The 17,500-nt window shown below is 40.4% G+C and overlaps 1 protein-coding gene across 2 annotated transcripts in view; it reads left to right on the top strand.

The window, feature by feature from the left end:
• The window catches only part of scg3 (secretogranin III), a 54,419-nt gene that overhangs the window by 29,318 nt on the left and 7,601 nt on the right, over window positions 1-17,500 (top strand). For both annotated transcript variants that reach the window (XM_017719505.2, XM_017719506.2), the window contains exons 8-11: window positions 338-454; window positions 10,176-10,259; window positions 10,408-10,518; window positions 13,010-13,099. In XM_017719505.2, the coding sequence (XP_017574994.1) occupies window positions 338-454; window positions 10,176-10,259; window positions 10,408-10,518; window positions 13,010-13,099 (402 nt within the window). The remainder of the gene's footprint in view (window positions 1-337; window positions 455-10,175; window positions 10,260-10,407; window positions 10,519-13,009; window positions 13,100-17,500) is intronic.

Here is a 17,500-nt window from a genome sequence, read left to right as displayed (position 1 = left end):
ACCTGCATACCACAAAGAAAACAGTCCTGATTGGATCGTTTTGCCCTTTCGTTTCCAATTCCAAAAGTTTTTTATTTATTTTTTTAATTTATTTTAATAAAAAACTTATTTTATTAAGTTTTTTATTTTTTTAACCCTTGTCTGAAGGCCTGGAAGGCCCTGAGGTTTCCTCACTGCTCGATCAGACTGTAGTACACATGACAGTCCGGGGACACCTAACCATTTTTAACCCAAACGATCATGTTTTTCTTCTTAGATCAGCGAGATTTGCTACAAATCTCTGAATATCTGGCTAAAGGCGGCTGTAATAACTCGAGCGCCGCTGTTTGTGTTTTAGAGCAAGACGCTGAAGAGAGAGAGACTCTGATCACCATCATGAAAACGCTCATCGACTTCGTCAAGATGATGGTCAAATACGGCACCATCACACCTGAGGAGGGCGTGTCCTACCTGGGTAAGACTGTTTATTAAACACTCTGGAAAAAGATGGTTCTTCAAGGGTTCTTTAGTAAAGACAGCAGCTGTGTATAGAACCATAAACGCTCACAGATCCATTTGCATGTCGAAATGGTTCCTTGTGTGATGAAATGCTTCAGAGTGATGGGGAACGTGTTGTGTATGGTTCTATGTAGCACCAAAAATGGTTCTTTTATTGTTACAAGCTTGACATCATAGCAGTAGCAGAACTCTTTTTGGTGCTATACAGAACGATATTCAAAAAGGTTCTATATAGAACATCGGAACAACTGTTTCACCATGCAAATGGTTCTTTGAGTGTTCGTGGTTCTATACAGAACCATTTTCTTTAATAAAGAATCCCTGAAGAATGTGTTTTATAAGAGTGTGCTTAGCTATTTAACCTTGAGCACTGAATAGTAATAGGAATTGTGGGTAATGTAGTGTTTGAGTGAACACCAAGCGTGTACAAAGAGGCGTCAAGATAAAAATGCTGACTGGACGTGATAGTCGTTATTTACAAAACACTTTATTCTGAATTTTACCAAATTCAGAATAGAGTGGGGGCTGGAAGTCAGGGAACCAGCCTTGGGAACGGCTAATCGTAGACCATCTCTGGGGGTTTGGGCTGGGGGGGGCGCAGTGGTTGCTGAGGTGAGTATTTGAATCACAGGGTCTGTATACAACAGTGGCTTATCTTGCTGTGCAGTGGAGTGTGTGTGTTGGGGGAAGGGTGGTCTTTTGTGTGTGTGAAAAGGAGACCACCTGCATCACAGCTCCACCTAACCTTTCAACTGTTCCCTCTTTCTATCTTCACATTACTGGTGCAAATTTGGGGGTGGGTGTGTTGGGGGTGGGAGTGTTGCGGCGGGGTGGGGGGGGTGGGGTTGGTGATGTGAAGACAGAATTTTATAGCTGTCAGTTACATTTTAAAACTCCAATTAAAGCCAAAATAGATTGTTGTTTTTCTTGGTCAGTAATGGCAGAAAGAAAGAAGCCTGCCCTGAAAACACCATAGCAACCACCTGGGATACAATAATAATAGCCCACTAACTCTTCAGCCACCCCACTGGGGTACCATAGCCGTGGCTTAACAACAAGCTTCAACAATGCTTCAACAACCACCAGGTATAACATAGCAACAGCCTAGCAACCCCTTAGCAACCACCTAGGATAGCATGGCAATGGCTGAGCAACACATTACCATACACCTAAGTCACCATAGCAACAGTACTGAAATGTATACACTGTTTGTATACTATTGCTATGAAATCCCAGACAACACCTTAGCAGCCACATGGGATCCCATAGCAATGGCCTAGCAGCATCTTAGCAACCACCTGGGATAACATAGCAACACTTTAGCAACCACCTGGGATTTCATAGAAGGGGCTTTGTCAAGCCAGCTTAAAGTTCGTGCACAAAATCTTCCATTCCAGTGTGTTGACCAAATTTGCACCCCTGTGTCGCACATGTACACACACACACACACACACACACACACACACACACAGACAGGGCTGTTTGATGTTTTGAAAAGGCTTTTCTTCCTCTCATATCCTCTCTCCTGTCATTTAAGTGTTGACAGATATTTTTTCCCACAAGCTCTTTATGACCGACTGGAAGGTATTTCATCTAATTTATGGCACCAATATTGAACACATCAGGAAATTAAACCAAAATACCCACGTCAGTGATGTGTGGTGTGAGATACGAGGCTTATTGCTGCAATGTGTTTGTCTGTGATGGAGTGGTGCAGTGATTATAATCAGTTTTTAAATTATTTTTAGTCCAGTGCTTAAACTGAATCTGTTTACATTTAAAATTGTGCCTAATCTGAATCGGTCTCATTTACACCTAAAACTTTACCTGAATCTTTCAATTTACTCCAAAGTTTGAACAGAATCAGTTTCTTTTTAGTCTAAAGCTCAAACAGAATCAGTTTCATTTCAAACCCAAGCTTAAACTGAATGGTTTATTTGCATCTAAATCTTAAACCAAGTCATTTACTCTTCAGCTTAAACTCAACCAGTTTCATTGTAAACCAGAGCTGAAACTGAACCCGGTTTATCTGAATATAAAGATTAAACTGTAATCTAAAGTTTAAACCAAATCAGGTTCAATTTTGTCTAAAGCTTAAACCAAATCCTTTGATTCTAAAACTTAAACTGAATCAGTTTCATTCGAATCTAAAGATGAAACTGAATCAGTTTCATTTTAAACTAGTTCTTAGACTGAACCAGTTTCATGCGAATCTAAAGCTTAACCTGAATCAGTTTTATTCAAATCTAAAGCTTAAACTAAACCAGTTTCATTCGCATCTAAAGATTAAACTGTAATCTAAAGCTTAAACCAAATCATTTTACTCAAACTTAAACTGTACTAGTTTTATTTTAAACCAGTGCTTAAATGGAACCAGGTTTATTTGAATCTAAAGATCTAAATCTAAATCTAATCTAAATCTAAATCTAAAGCAATAATCTAAATCTAAAACTGAATCAGTTTATTTTAAACCAAATCAGTTTCAGGCTGGGATTAATGTGTAATGTGAACTCTCTATGTGGTTCCCAGACGTGAATCAAGCCTGGTCTTGGACAGAATGGCATTGCCAATAATGAGTCTATGTTAATAATGAGTTTAGTCTAGGCTTAGCCTTAACCTGTGCTGGGGAAAGCAGTCCTAAGAGTTTATCTTATGTTCCTGGAGTTTGCAAGGCTGTTTTTGTTGATTCAGGTGTGATATAGAGGCTCTGGTGTTTTTCCAGGCTGATTTGGATGTCAGTCTTCTCAGGGTCATATCAGTCGATGTTATGTAACTCTGAAAACAGGACATCTACAAATGCTCATTTCACACAGTGACAGACAGTCAATTAACTCCTGCATCATTTATGTGTGTGTGAGTGCCTCAGGAAGCAAAACACAGCTCGGCTTCACGCCATCAGATTTCTGTCTCTCTCCCATCGCAGGAAACATTTTCACTTCTCTTCTTTCGTCCACCAGCATTTTACACCCTTACAGAAATCTGATATATCACTGCTGATAACCTCATATCTGCAAAATGGTAACTTTCCAGGAAAAGCAAAAAACCTACTTTACTTCTAATGTAAGTCAATGGAACCAGACGTCTTTCCCAGTCACTTTAAGTCATTTCTTGTGGTCCACTCATCAGGAAATTTACATACAATGTAAAGAGTAACAGGCATTCTAAATGTCTGTTCTACATTTTCTCATTAGACTGAATGAATAACCGGCTCTAAATGTAGGTATTGTGATATAAACCGAGTCCGTTCTACAGTTTCTCATTAGACTGAATGAATAACCGACTCTAAATGTAGGTATTGTGATATAAACCGAGTCCGTTCTACAGTTTCTCATTAGACTGAATGAATAACCGACTCTAAATGTAGGTATTGTGATATAAACCGAGTCTGTTCTACAGTTTCTCATTAGACTGAATGAATAACCGACTCTAAATGTAGGTATTGTGATATAAACCGAGTCCGTTCTACAGTTTCTCATTAGACTGAATGAATAACCGACTCTAAATGTAGGTATTGTGATATAAACCGAGTCCGTTCTACAGTTTCTCATTAGACTGAATGAATAACCGACTCTAAATGTAGGTATTGTGATATAAACCGAGTCTGTTCTACAGTTTCTCATTAGACTGAATGAATGACCGACTCTAAATGTAGGTATTGTGATATAAACCGAGTCCGTTCTACAGTTTCTCATTAGACTGAATGAATAACCGACTCTAAATGTAGGTATTGTGATATAAACCGAGTCCGTTCTACAGTTTCTCATTAGACTGAATGAATAACCGACTCTAAATGTAGGTATTGTGATATAAACCGAGTCCGTTCTACAGTTTCTCATTAGACTGAATGAATAACCGACTCTAAATGTAGGTATTGTGATATAAACCGAGTCTGTTCTACAGTTTCTCATTAGACTGAATGAATAACCGACTCTAAATGTAGGTATTGTGATATAAACCGAGTCCGTTCTACAGTTTCTCATTAGACTGAATGAATAACCGACTCTAAATGTAGGTATTGTGATATAAACCGAGTCCGTTCTACAGTTTCTCATTAGGCTGAATGAATAACCGACTCTAAATGTAGGTATTGTGATATAAACCGAGTCCGTTCTACAGTTTCTCATTAGACTGAATGAATAACCGACTCTAAATGTAGGTATTGTGATATAAACCGAGTCCGTTCTACAGTTTCTCATTAGACTGAATGAATAACCGACTCTAAATGTAGGTATTGTGATATAAACCGAGTCCGTTCTACAGTTTCTCATTAGACTGAAAGAATAACCGACTCTAAATGTAGGTATTGTGATATAAACCGAGTCCGTTCTACAGTTTCTCATTAGACTGAATGAATAACTGACTCTAAATGTAGGTATTGTGATATAAACCGAGTCCGTTCTACAGTTTCTCATTAGACTGAATGAATAACTGACTCTAAATGTAGGTATTGTGATATAAACCGAGTCCGTTCTACAGTTTCTCATTAGACTGAATGAATAACCGACTCTAAATGTAGGTATTGTGATATAAACCGAGTCTGTTCTGCAGTTTCTCATTAGACTGAATGAATAACCGACTCTAAATGTAGGTATTGTGATATAAACCGAGTCCGTTCTACAGTTTCTCATTAGGCTGAATGAATAACCGACTCTAAATGTAGGTATTGTGATATAAACCGAGTCCGTTCTACAGTTTCTCATTAGACTGAATGAATAACCGACTCTAAATGTAGGTATTGTGATATAAACCGAGTCCGTTCTACAGTTTCTCATTAGACTGAATGAATAACCGACTCTAAATGTAGGTATTGTGATATAAACCGAGTCTGTTCTACAGTTTCTCATTAGGCTGAATGAATAACCGACTCTAAATGTAGGTATTGTGATATAAACCGAGTCTGTTCTACAGTTTCTCATTAGGCTGAATGAATAACCGACTCTAAATGTAGGTATTGTGATATAAACCGAGTCCGTTCTGCAGTTTCTCATTAGACTGACTGAATAACCGACTCTAAATGTAGGTATTGTGATATAAACCGAGTCCGTTCTGAAGTTTCTCATTAGACTGAATGAATAACCGACTCTAAATGTAGGTATTGTGATATAAACCGAGTCTGTTCTACAGTTTCTCATTAGACTGAATGAATAACCGACTCTAAATGTAGGTATTGTGATATAAACCGAGTCCGTTCTACAGTTTCTCATTAGACTGAATGAATAACCGACTCTAAATGTAGGTATTGTGATATAAACCGAGTCCGTTCTGCAGTTTCTCATTAGACTGAATGAATAACCGACTCTAAATGTAGGTATTGTGATATAAACCGAGTCCGTTCTGCAGTTTCTCATTAGACTGAATGAATAACCGACTCTAAATGTAGGTATTGTGATATAAACCGAGTCTGTTCTACAGTTTCTCATTAGACTGAATGAATAACCGACTCTAAATGTAGGTATTGTGATATAAACCGAGTCTGTTCTACAGTTTCTCATTAGGCTGAATGAATAACCGACTCTAAATGTAGGTATTGTGATATAAACCGAGTCCGTTCTGCAGTTTCTCATTAGACTGACTGAATAACCGACTCTAAATGTAGGTATTGTGATATAAACCGAGTCCGTTCTGCAGTTTCTCATTATACTTAATTAATAACCGACTCTAAATGTAGGTATTGTGATATAAACCGAGTCTGTTCTACAGTTTCTCATTAGACTGAATGAATAACCGACTCTAAATGTAGGTATTGTGATATAAACCGAGTCCGTTCTACAGTTTCTCATTAGACTGAATGAATAACCGACTCTAAATGTAGGTATTGTGATATAAACCGAGTCCGTTCTGCAGTTTCTCATTAGACTGAATGAATAACCGACTCTAAATGTAGGTATTGTGATATAAACCGAGTCCGTTCTGCAGTTTCTCATTAGACTGAATGAATAACCGACTCTAAATGTAGGTATTGTGATATAAACCGAGTCTGTTCTACAGTTTCTCATTAGACTGAATGAATAACCGACTCTAAATGTAGGTATTGTGATATAAACCGAGTCTGTTCTACAGTTTCTCATTAGGCTGAATGAATAACCGACTCTAAATGTAGGTATTGTGATATAAACCGAGTCCGTTCTACAGTTTCTCATTAGGCTGAATGAATAACCGGCTCTAAATGTAGGTATTGTGATATAAACCGAGTCCGTTCTACAGTTTCTCATTAGACTGAATGAATAACCGACTCTAAATGTAGGTATTGTGATATAAACCGAGTCCGTTCTACAGTTTCTCATTAGACTGAATGAATAACCGACTCTAAATGTAGGTATTGTGATATAAACCGAGTCCGTTCTACAGTTTCTCATTAGACTGAATGAATAACCGACTCTAAATGTAGGTATTGTGATATAAACCGAGTCCGTTCTACAGTTTCTCATTAGGCTGAATGAATAACCGGCTCTAAATGTAGGTATTGTGATATAAACCGAGTCCGTTCTACAGTTTCTCATTAGACTGAATGAATAACCGACTCTAAATGTAGGTATTGTGATATAAACCGAGTCCGTTCTACAGTTTCTCATTAGACTTAATGAATAACCGACTCTAAATGTAGGTATTGTGATATAAACCGAGTCCGTTCTACAGTTTCTCATTAGGCTGAATGAATAACTGGCTCTAAATGTAGGTATTGTGATATAAACCGAGTCCGTTCTACAGTTTCTCATTAGACTGAATGAATAACCGACTCTAAATGTAGGTATTGTGATATAAACCGAGTCCGTTCTACAGTTTCTCATTAGACTGAATGAATAACCGACTCTAAATGTAGGTATTGTGATATAAACCGAGTCCGTTCTACAGTTTCTCATTAGGCTGAATGAATAACCGACTCTAAATGTAGGTATTGTGATATAAACCGAGTCCGTTCTACAGTTTCTCATTAGACTGAATGAATAACCGACTCTAAATGTAGGTATTGTGATATAAACCGAGTCCGTTCTACAGTTTCTCATTAGGCTGAATGAATAACCGACTCTAAATGTAGGTATTGTGATATAAACCGAGTCCGTTCTACAGTTTCTCATTAGGCTGAATGAATAACCGACTCTAAATGTAGGTATTGTGATATAAACCGAGTCCGTTCTACAGTTTCTCATTAGACTGAATGAATAACCGACTCTAAATGTAGGTATTGTGATATAAACAGAGTCTGTTCTACAGTTTCTCATTAGACTGAATGAATAACCGACTCTAAATGTAGGTATTGTGATATAAACCGAGTCTGTTCTACAGTTTCTCATTAGACTGAATGAATAACCGACTCTAAATGTAGGTATTGTGATATAAACCGAGTCCGTTCTACAGTTTCTCATTAGACTGAATGAATAACCGACTCTAAATGTAGGTATTGTGATATAAACCGAGTCCGTTCTACAGTTTCTCATTAGGCTGAATGAATAACCGGCTCTAAATGTAGGTATTGTGATATAAACCGAGTCCGTTCTACAGTTTCTCATTAGACTGAATGAATAACCGACTCTAAATGTAGGTATTGTGATATAAACCGAGTCCGTTCTACAGTTTCTCATTAGACTGAATGAATAACCGACTCTAAATGTAGGTATTGTGATATAAACCGAGTCCGTTCTACAGTTTCTCATTAGACTGAATGAATAACCGACTCTAAATGTAGGTATTGTGATATAAACCGAGTCCGTTCTACAGTTTCTCATTAGACTGAATGAATAACCGACTCTAAATGTAGGTATTGTGATATAAACCGAGTCCGTTCTACAGTTTCTCATTAGACTGAATGAATAACCGACTCTAAATGTAGGTATTGTGATATAAACCGAGTCTGTTCTACAGTTTCTCATTAGACTGAATGAATAACCGGCTCTAAATGTAGGTATTGTGATATAAACCGAGTCCGTTCTACAGTTTCTCATTAGACTGAATGAATAACCGACTCTAAATGTAGGTATTGTGATATAAACCGAGTCTGTTCTACAGTTTCTCATTAGGCTGAATGAAATGATCTCACAGGAGAGTCAAAGAGTTTGCTTACTCCAGGAAATGAAGCTTTAAGGGCAAAAATTCATCTGCCACTGCAGTGAGATCATTTCATTTGATAAAATTTCTTGCCTACAGATCATTTTCTGCACTGTAATATTCTGCTTGTCCCTGTCCAGGCCTGATGAGGCGAGAGATCTCATTAACAAACAGCAGAGATGAATTCTCAGCCCCATTATATAACAATGGGGTTTCCCTGGCAACCCCCGGGTTTATAACGGCAGGTTAGATTGCGAGTGTGCACGCTAAAGGTGTGTCAATAGAGATGCATGGTCGCCTGGAAACGGGTGGCTGGTGAGATTTAAACAGGAGATGAGTCACCTGTCACTGTCCACTAATCCAGCTGTCCCTGCTAATGCCCTCCTGCACTGAGGACAGCGGTCACAGGCTGTAATTACGTGTGCGCGTGAGCATGTGTGTGGGTGTAAAGGACAAACAGCCCAAAGGTGGAAAAAACACATGCGGTGTTTCACTCACACTTAACTCTTATGACGCTTATGATGTGGCTTAAAATAGTGACCTGGTCAGAAATGCTGATGATTGAATATGAATAGCTTGCTTTACAATAGGATTGTGCAAATGTGCAAATGAGGTCATGCTAAAGACGGGCTACTTGTGTCTCTTCATACAAATATTGAATTTAATACAGCGTTATTGTCCCAGCAGGCCTGCCTTTGGCCTCACCAGGATCAACTAGTACAATACAAACACTGTGCACAACAAAAGTAATTTGTATAATTGCAATATTAATCATAAATTAATTATATTACAAATAAATATTCCCATTTCCACAAAAGTTGGGACACTGTGCAAAATGTCAATAAAATCAAAATGCAATGGTGTGCAGATCATTTAAACCCTATATTTCATTGAAAATAGTACAAAGACAAATGTTGAAACTGAGAAATTTTATTGTATTTTTAAAAATATTTGCCCATTTTGAAATTGATGCCAGCAACACTTTCCAAAAAAGTCGGGATGATGTAACAAAAGTTGGTAAAGTTGTCTAATTCTGAAAAAAAATACCTGGCGGTTGATTGACAGCAGGTCAGTAACTTGACTGGGTATAAAGAGCGTCTCAGAGAGGCGGAGTCTCAGAAACACTTCTGAAAACCACTGACTGTGAACACAGTTCATCACTGCATCCACAAACGCTGTTAAACTCTAAAACACAATGAAATATAAACAGGATCCAGAAACGCTGCCACCTTCTCTGGGCCTGAGCTCATTTAAAATGGACTGAGGGGAAGTGGAAAAGTGTCCGGCGGTCCGACGAATCAACATTAGAAATTCTTTAGGAAATCATGGACACTGTGTCCTCCGGGCTGAAGACCACTCAGCTTGTTATCAGTGCTCAGTTCTAAAGCCAGTATTCATGATGGTTTAGGGGGCATTAGTGCACATGGCCTGGGTGACCTGCTCATCTGTGAAGGCCCCATTAAAGCTGAATGATATAAACATGTTTTATCAACATCTGCTGCCGTCCAGACGACGTCTTTTTCAGGGAAGGCCTTGATTATTTCAGCAAGACGTAATGTAATGTTTTCATATCTTATGCTAACATTTCATACTAAAAGTTTATGTTAACACATCGATACATTTCTCTCATTCAGAAAATCTGGACGCCATGATTGCCATGCAGACGAAGAACAAGCTTGGGAAAGCCCTGGGCCCCATCCGTGTTACGCCCCCTACAGGTCAGACACTTTCCGGATACGTCATAAGTATTGAATCTTTACATTAAAAAAAAAGCACTGTATCGTGGTGAAGCCTAAGTTTTGCACGCCTTAGATAGGGAATAGTGCAGATGAGATGGTTCATTTATAACTTTAACGTTTGTTCCAGGAAAAGTGACAGATGAGGATGACAACACAAAAGAGGAGGCTGCCAAGATGCAGAGGGAATATGAGTCCCTGAAAGACTCAACCAAGGACGACCAGACAGCTGCTGAGAACAGTAGGCGTCAGCCACTTGATTAATTACAACTGCGGCCTAAAAGGATGAATCACTGCAGAATCAGAGGGAGAAGTGCTGATCTAGGGTCAGTTCCTCCATAGGATCGGGATAAACTGCTTCTCTCATAGTCGTATTCGTGAAGCCCTTAAAAAAAACTGATCCTAGATCTGCACTTATATTCTCTGATCCATATGGCCATGCAGGACATCATCAAAGCATGAGTTTGATTTTTTTAAAAATCCAGTTTACAGACGTTTTACCCCAAATACAGTCGACATATTTGGCTTGCTTCTTTAGTTTTGGGCTGCAGCTCCAGGCCTGATGTATCTAACATGTAATGGAAGCTTATAAGCATCAGCAATTTGTTCATTGATTGAATTGCGTGCTTAAATAACACAGTACCTCAACACATGAGGTGTTCAGAGGCTCTAACAGACTGGAGTATGTGGTTTCTGACACTGTAAGACTCACTGTTATCCATAAACATGGACTAAAGTGCATTAGCATAGCTAAAAACAGTGAAGCCTGAAATACATGTACTTTTTCCCGTGTTTATGGATGACAGCGGGTCATACAGTGTTATAATCCATGGTTCCAGTCCTAAAATCCGATTGGCTGAGCCATTTTTGAAGCCATTGTAAAATCCATGATATACCCACACAAATGACCTCTTCACAACAACTGAACTCTAATCTTTGACTCTCATGCTGCTCGCATGGAGCGCCGAGCGTGCTGATGAAGTAAGAACCTCTTTTTGGTTCAAACTGAGGAGCTGACAACTTATGTTCTTAACTAGAACCAGGCTGGTCAGCTGGCTAACAGACTAAAAGAGCCAACAGCCTCAATACCTCCATCATTAATATCACAGGCTTGAATTAAAGCACTTACGATATGATTTACCGTAAAACTGCAGAATAAAAATCTAAAAAAATGTCACTTGAATGTCTTACATTCTTCAAATGTCCCCAGGCTGAATCCCAAATGACCCCAGGCTGAATCCCAAACGGCTCCGTACTCCCTAAAGTGTTCTAGCTATGAAAGTTTAGTAGTTCTAGCCGCTGCAGCCAAAAGTGCGTCGTTTATTGAATTTGGATGTGTCTAAATCCCAAATGACTATTTCTTAGCTGAGTTTTGCTCTGTTGGGCTGCAGGATCCAGTATTTAAACTCCTACGTCGTGCACTATGTAGGGAGCAGGGAGCCGTTTGAGATTCAGACTCGGGGCAGCGCTGGATTGTTGTTAAATGGGACTCCATCCATCCATCCATCCATTTTCTAAGCCGCTTCTCCGTCAGGGTCGCGGGGGGATGCTGGAGCCTATCCCAGCAGTCTTCGGGCGGAAGGCAGGATACACCCTGGACAGGTCGCCAGTCCATCACAGGGCAGACAGACAGACACAGACAGTCACTCACACACTCACACCTAGGGGTAATTTAGCATGTCCTATTGGCCTGACTGCATGTCTTTGGACTGTGGGAGGAAACCGGAGAACCCGGAGGAAACCCACGCAGACACGGGGAGAACATGCAAACTCCACACAGAGAGGACCCTGGCCGCCCGGCCGGGGAATCGAACCCAGGCCCTCCTAAATGGGACTCATGGTGGTAATTTGATGACTTATAAAATGAAAGTTTTCATTTCCAGCTGAACACTGCTGTGTTATCATATGTTCATTCCTATACGACAAAAGCTTCAAAAATTCGTGAAATGGACGGAATACACAGCGATGGGCTCATGATGAGGTCCGTGGTTGCTTGGCAGCGATACCAACTCTAAAGGAACTGCATTTTTTGTGGAATGCTTGCTTTGGTTGATTATTATTATTATTAATAATAACTTAAATCATTTTCTGAAAACCAGATTTTATGTTTAGAGATTAGACACAGTTTGAGGTAAGTGTAGCTCCAGTGTTAAAACTAAAGATGCACCAAGTCTGAATTGACTATATTTGGGGTAAGACAGGGGAAAATGTTTAAATGAGATTTTTGGACAAGCTATTGCCTTAAGATATGCAGATAAATGCGACACACTATGAAATGCTGCCCAGAATAGCTGTGAATATTCTGCTGTGCTTATAATGTAACATCCTCTCAGTGGTACATTAATAACTACCAGCTTTCTGTAACTCTACTACACTGATGCCCTCACACTGAAACACTATACAGCTCTTCAGCTGGCTTTGAGAAACACCGCACCCACATACACTGCCCCGTGTGTGTGTGTGTGTGTGTCTCCCGGGAAGGATTTCAGCACTAGTATCCGGCCATGTGCAGGATGATGAGAGCAAATCTAGGGCATCTCAATAACAAACTCAGAACACGCTCACACACTGTAGATACAAATGCGACACCAGCTGTCTCTGTTTGTTGAAGCTGTCTCTGATTTCCATTTATCAATAATGCCTGAACATTTTCTCTAGTATATGAACTACAGAATCCCTGCTGTCTCTTTCTTTCTCTTGCCTTCTCTCTCTCTCGCTCTCTCGCTCTCTAGGCCATGCTGGAAAGTCAGAGACGTATCTGGAGGCCATCAGGAAGAACATTGAGTGGCTCAAAAAGCATAGCAAGGACAGCAACAAAGAGGGTGAGAGCTACCAGTCAGTATAAAGCACAGGTCTGCTTTCAGAGGTGCTCCCATGTTAATATAGTATATGTATGGAAATAAACTTAAACTCTTAAATCTTAAAAAGAGTTTAAATATCTCGGGGTCTTGTTCACGAGTGATGGTACAAGGGAGCGGGTGATTGACAGGCGGATTGGTGCTGGTCAGCAGTGATGCGGGCTCTTTACCGGTCTGTTGTGGTAAAGAAAGAGCTGAGCCATAAGGCAAGGCTCTCGATTTACTGGTCGATCTACGTTCCCACCCTCACCTATGGTCATGAGCTTTGGGTAATGACCGAAAGAACGAGATCGCGAATACAAGCGGCTGAAATGAGTTTCCTCCGCAGGGTGTCTGGACTCTCGCTTAGAGATAGGGTGTTAGAGATAGGGTGTTGAAGGTAAGGTGAGAAGTTCAGTCATCCGGGAGGGACTTGGAGTAGAACTGCTGCTTCTCCACGTCGAGAGGAGCCAGCTGAGGTGGTTCGGGCATCTGGTTAGGATGCCTCCTGGACGCCTCCCTCGGGTGGTGTCACAGGCAAGTCCACCCAGGAGGAGAGTAGTATAATGCAACCATGGAAATGGGTGTAGTGTAACCATGGAAATGGAGTAATGCATCCTTGGAAACGGGTGTAGCGTAACCTTGGGAAGGGATGTAGGGCAATGATGAAAATGGGTGTAGCGTAACCATGGAAACGGGAATAATGAAACCTTGAAAATGGGCCCAGTGTAACTATGAAATTTAGTGTAGTATGATTATGGAAAAGGGAATAATGTAACCATGGAAATAGGTGTGGCACGACCTTGCAAATGAATGTTGTGTGACTGTTGAATGGGAGTAGTGTAACCTTGAATTTGGATGTTGGTTTATCATGGAAACGGGAATAATGTAACCTTGGAAACAAGTGAAGCACAACCTTGGAATTGGATGTACCGTAACCATGGAAATGGGAATGATGTATGAAAAGGTGTGTTATGCAGCCATGGAAACGCTTATAGAGCACGCATGGAAAGGGGTGTACTATGGTAATGGGTTTCGCAAACCATGGTAAAGGGTGTAGAGGTGTGTCGTCACCATGGAAACGGGCGTACCATTCAAATGAGTTTGGTGTAACCATGTAAGGTGGTATGGTGTAAACATGGAAATGGAATGAATGTTTTATATCCATGGAAACGAGCGTGTCCCACTGGAGAGGCGCCGTAAAGGGTTGGAGGATGTAAATATTTACATTTAACAGCATCCGTAAAGGAATTTACATGTACTGTCCTATATTAGGTATGGATTTGGGACTATACGCTAGACCAGCCAGCAACGGTGATCAGACCTTAATAGTGCAACTTCATAAAATGAATGTTTATCCAGATTATCTACTCAGTTCAGTTCAACATAAGAGCAGAGCAGTTTAATGAAAAGCTGTTATTTCTGCTGCAGTATGCATTATATCAGCATTTCCGCTGGTCATATGCCATATTTTAAATGAAATGGACTGAAGAGGTTATTTAGTTGTGCCCATAATCATCAAACGTTTTACACTAGCACGCACTCTATTGCCTTTGGTCAGTTCATTTAATTAAAATCGAAGTACAACAAACTTTCTTCCCTTTAAATGTAATACAAATAAAGCTGATAACAGCAGGAGCTTATTTCCTGGAAGGTGGCGATTCACCATCAGTCTCGCTGTCGCTCCCCGACCAGCGATCAAACCGCATGAGCGCTCCTTTAGTGGGGGGTCATACTCCAGTCTGTGGACACGCAGAGAAAGAATAGACCAATTACAGCCTCTATTGTCCGTCTAAATTTGCAATTGAAATAAGCGTGGGCCGGCGAAGGATGCTTTATGCAAACCAGCTCATGCATATGCACGCCGCTGAATGAGCTTGGTTTAATTACATAGTAGAGAGGCTGTTGTTTTTAAAACAAAAGCGGGTTTTTCTCTTTTTTCCCTCCTCCTTCCTGCTTACGTCTAGCTGTCGTTTTTACTGTACGCTGATCTGCAGAGCTTTGCGCTAATTATGCGTCTCTTATTGTGTCTCAGAAGCTTTGATTCAGGCTTTTCTGCACGATTTGTTCCACAGTAGATCACTGAAGTGGAAATAAGTGCAGAAAAAAAGGCCAAGAAAGAGATGCTTAGATATTTTTAGAAGAACACTGTTCTTTCCCAGCGTCCCTCTCTCTCTCTCTCTCTCTCTCTCTCTCTCTCTCTCTCTCTGTCTTTCTCTCTCTCTCTCTCTCTCTCTCTCTCTCTCTCTCTCTCTCTCTGTCTCTCTCTCTCTCTCTCTCTTTCTCTCTCTCTCTCTCTCTCTCTCTCTCTCTCTCTGTCTCTCTCTCTCTCTCTCTCTCTCTCTCTCTCTCTGTCTCTCTCTCTCTCTCTCTCTTTCTCTCTCTCTCTCTCTCTCTCTCTCTATCTCTCTCTGTCTCTCTCTCTGTCTCTCTCTCTCTCTCTCCCTCTCTCTCTCTCTCATCCTTTGTATTCTTTCTTTCTTTATTTCTCCTTTTCTTCTCTTTCTCCCTTGTTCTCTCTCTCACACACAGTCTTTCTGTACTGTGATTCAACTGAACAGAAGCGTATGAAATGTTAATGGAAGTGATCGATTACTGTGCGCTGCTTTCCGTTGTTTCCCTCTCTCTCTCTCTCATACACACACACACACACACACACACACACGTGCACACCACACACACACGCGCCACACACACCTATTTTATAGGTTTCTACAGATTTTTGTATTAAATGTATCCATGTGATATTTCAGCTACACCTAAACCTAATATTAATTTTAACCTCAGTATTTTAAACCTAACTGTCACCTTAACCTCAGTATCCAAACTTAAACCAGACCCTAACCTCAGTATCCAAACTTAAACCTGACCCTAACCTCAGTATCCAAACTTAAACCAGACCCTAACCTCAGTATCCAAACCTAAACCTGACCCTAACCTCAGTATCCAAACCTAAACTTAAACCAGACCCTAACCTCAGTATCCAAACCTAAACCTGACCCTAACCTCAGTATCCAAACCTAAACTTAAACCAGACCCTAACCTCAGTATCCAAACCTAAACCTGACCCTAACCTCAGTATCCAAACCTAAACTTAAACCAGACCCTAACCTCAGTATCCAAACCTAAACCTGACCCTAACCTCAGTATCCAAACCTAAACTTAAACCAGACCCTAACCTCAGTATCCAAACCTAAACCTGACCCTAACCTCAGTATCCAAACCTAAACTTAAACCAGACCCTAACCTCAGTATCCAAACCTAAACCAGACCCTAACCTCAGTATCCAAACCTAAACTTAAACCTGACCCTCAGTTAATCAGTCAGTTTTTCTGCTCTTTTACTTTTTCCAGTAAAATGTCATTTGTGTGAAAACACCACGTTTGGAGTGAATATTAATCATAAGGCCGTCATGTTTTTTGTGTTAGTATTAAAATATGCATTAGTGCCTGTTTTCTTTCTTTCTTTTTTTTTTGAGTGAAAGACGTTGAGTTGGAACGGACCCGGTGCTTGTTTATTGGAACGCTGCCTCTTTGCTGTGTTACTCCAGCCCACCCCGCCCTCCCTCCCGGTCTCTCAGCGCAGACACAGAGCAGCGCGTTTGTGGTGGCATTGGCTGTTTTTAGGTGTAAATCTGTGATTATCAGCTCTAAACTCATAGGCAGAGTCAATCAGAGGACTTTGAAACACGAGAACATGAGCAGTGGGGCTTTAAAATTCAGGGTTTAAATGGACATTAGAATTTAATTTAATGGTTTTTTAACTGCATTACTGGCTAATTATTCACTCACTGAGTTTACATGCAGCCTAATAACCCATTACTAATCTGAGTAATAGCTCCATCGAATACGCCAATGTAAACACCTCAGTCGGAATAGTCTAGTCTGATTGAGGCCATTAGGAATACAGTTTCTATACTGTTGAACGAGGTGGGTAATCCTGTAAATAATCCGTTAAATAGAAGAATAATATCCGTGTAAACGCCTGTATCCGATTACATTCCCTATCGGAAAGTTTCAGTCCGTTCTGCATGAGCGTCGCGTCACAGTGAGAGTTTATACCGTTCAACACGGCGGAGCAGAAACTGGTCTGCAGAGGAGACGAAGTTCATGCTCTGATCTTTAAAAGACGGCGGTGGGACGGCGTCTCAGAGCACGACGTCTTCCTCTCGGCCTTCTTTAATAAGGACGTGTGAAGGACGTTTTCCTGAGTCTGACGTCATTTTAAAGCAGGTAAAAACACAATCACTGCTCACTGCTGCTCATCTCACTCTGACTGGACTCACGTGATGCTGGTTGTCGTGGTAACGTCTACATTGAGTGGTTTTCTACGCATGTGCATCAGATCGGATTACTTGTAAACATGTAAATGGAGTATAAACACCCC

The sequence above is a fragment of the Pygocentrus nattereri genome, chromosome 7 (genome assembly GCF_015220715.1).
Source record: "Pygocentrus nattereri isolate fPygNat1 chromosome 7, fPygNat1.pri, whole genome shotgun sequence".
Taxonomy (NCBI): Eukaryota; Metazoa; Chordata; class Actinopteri; order Characiformes; family Serrasalmidae; genus Pygocentrus; species Pygocentrus nattereri.
The sequence above is the reverse complement of the archived record's forward strand: the minus strand, read 5'-3'. Positions and strand labels throughout refer to the sequence as shown.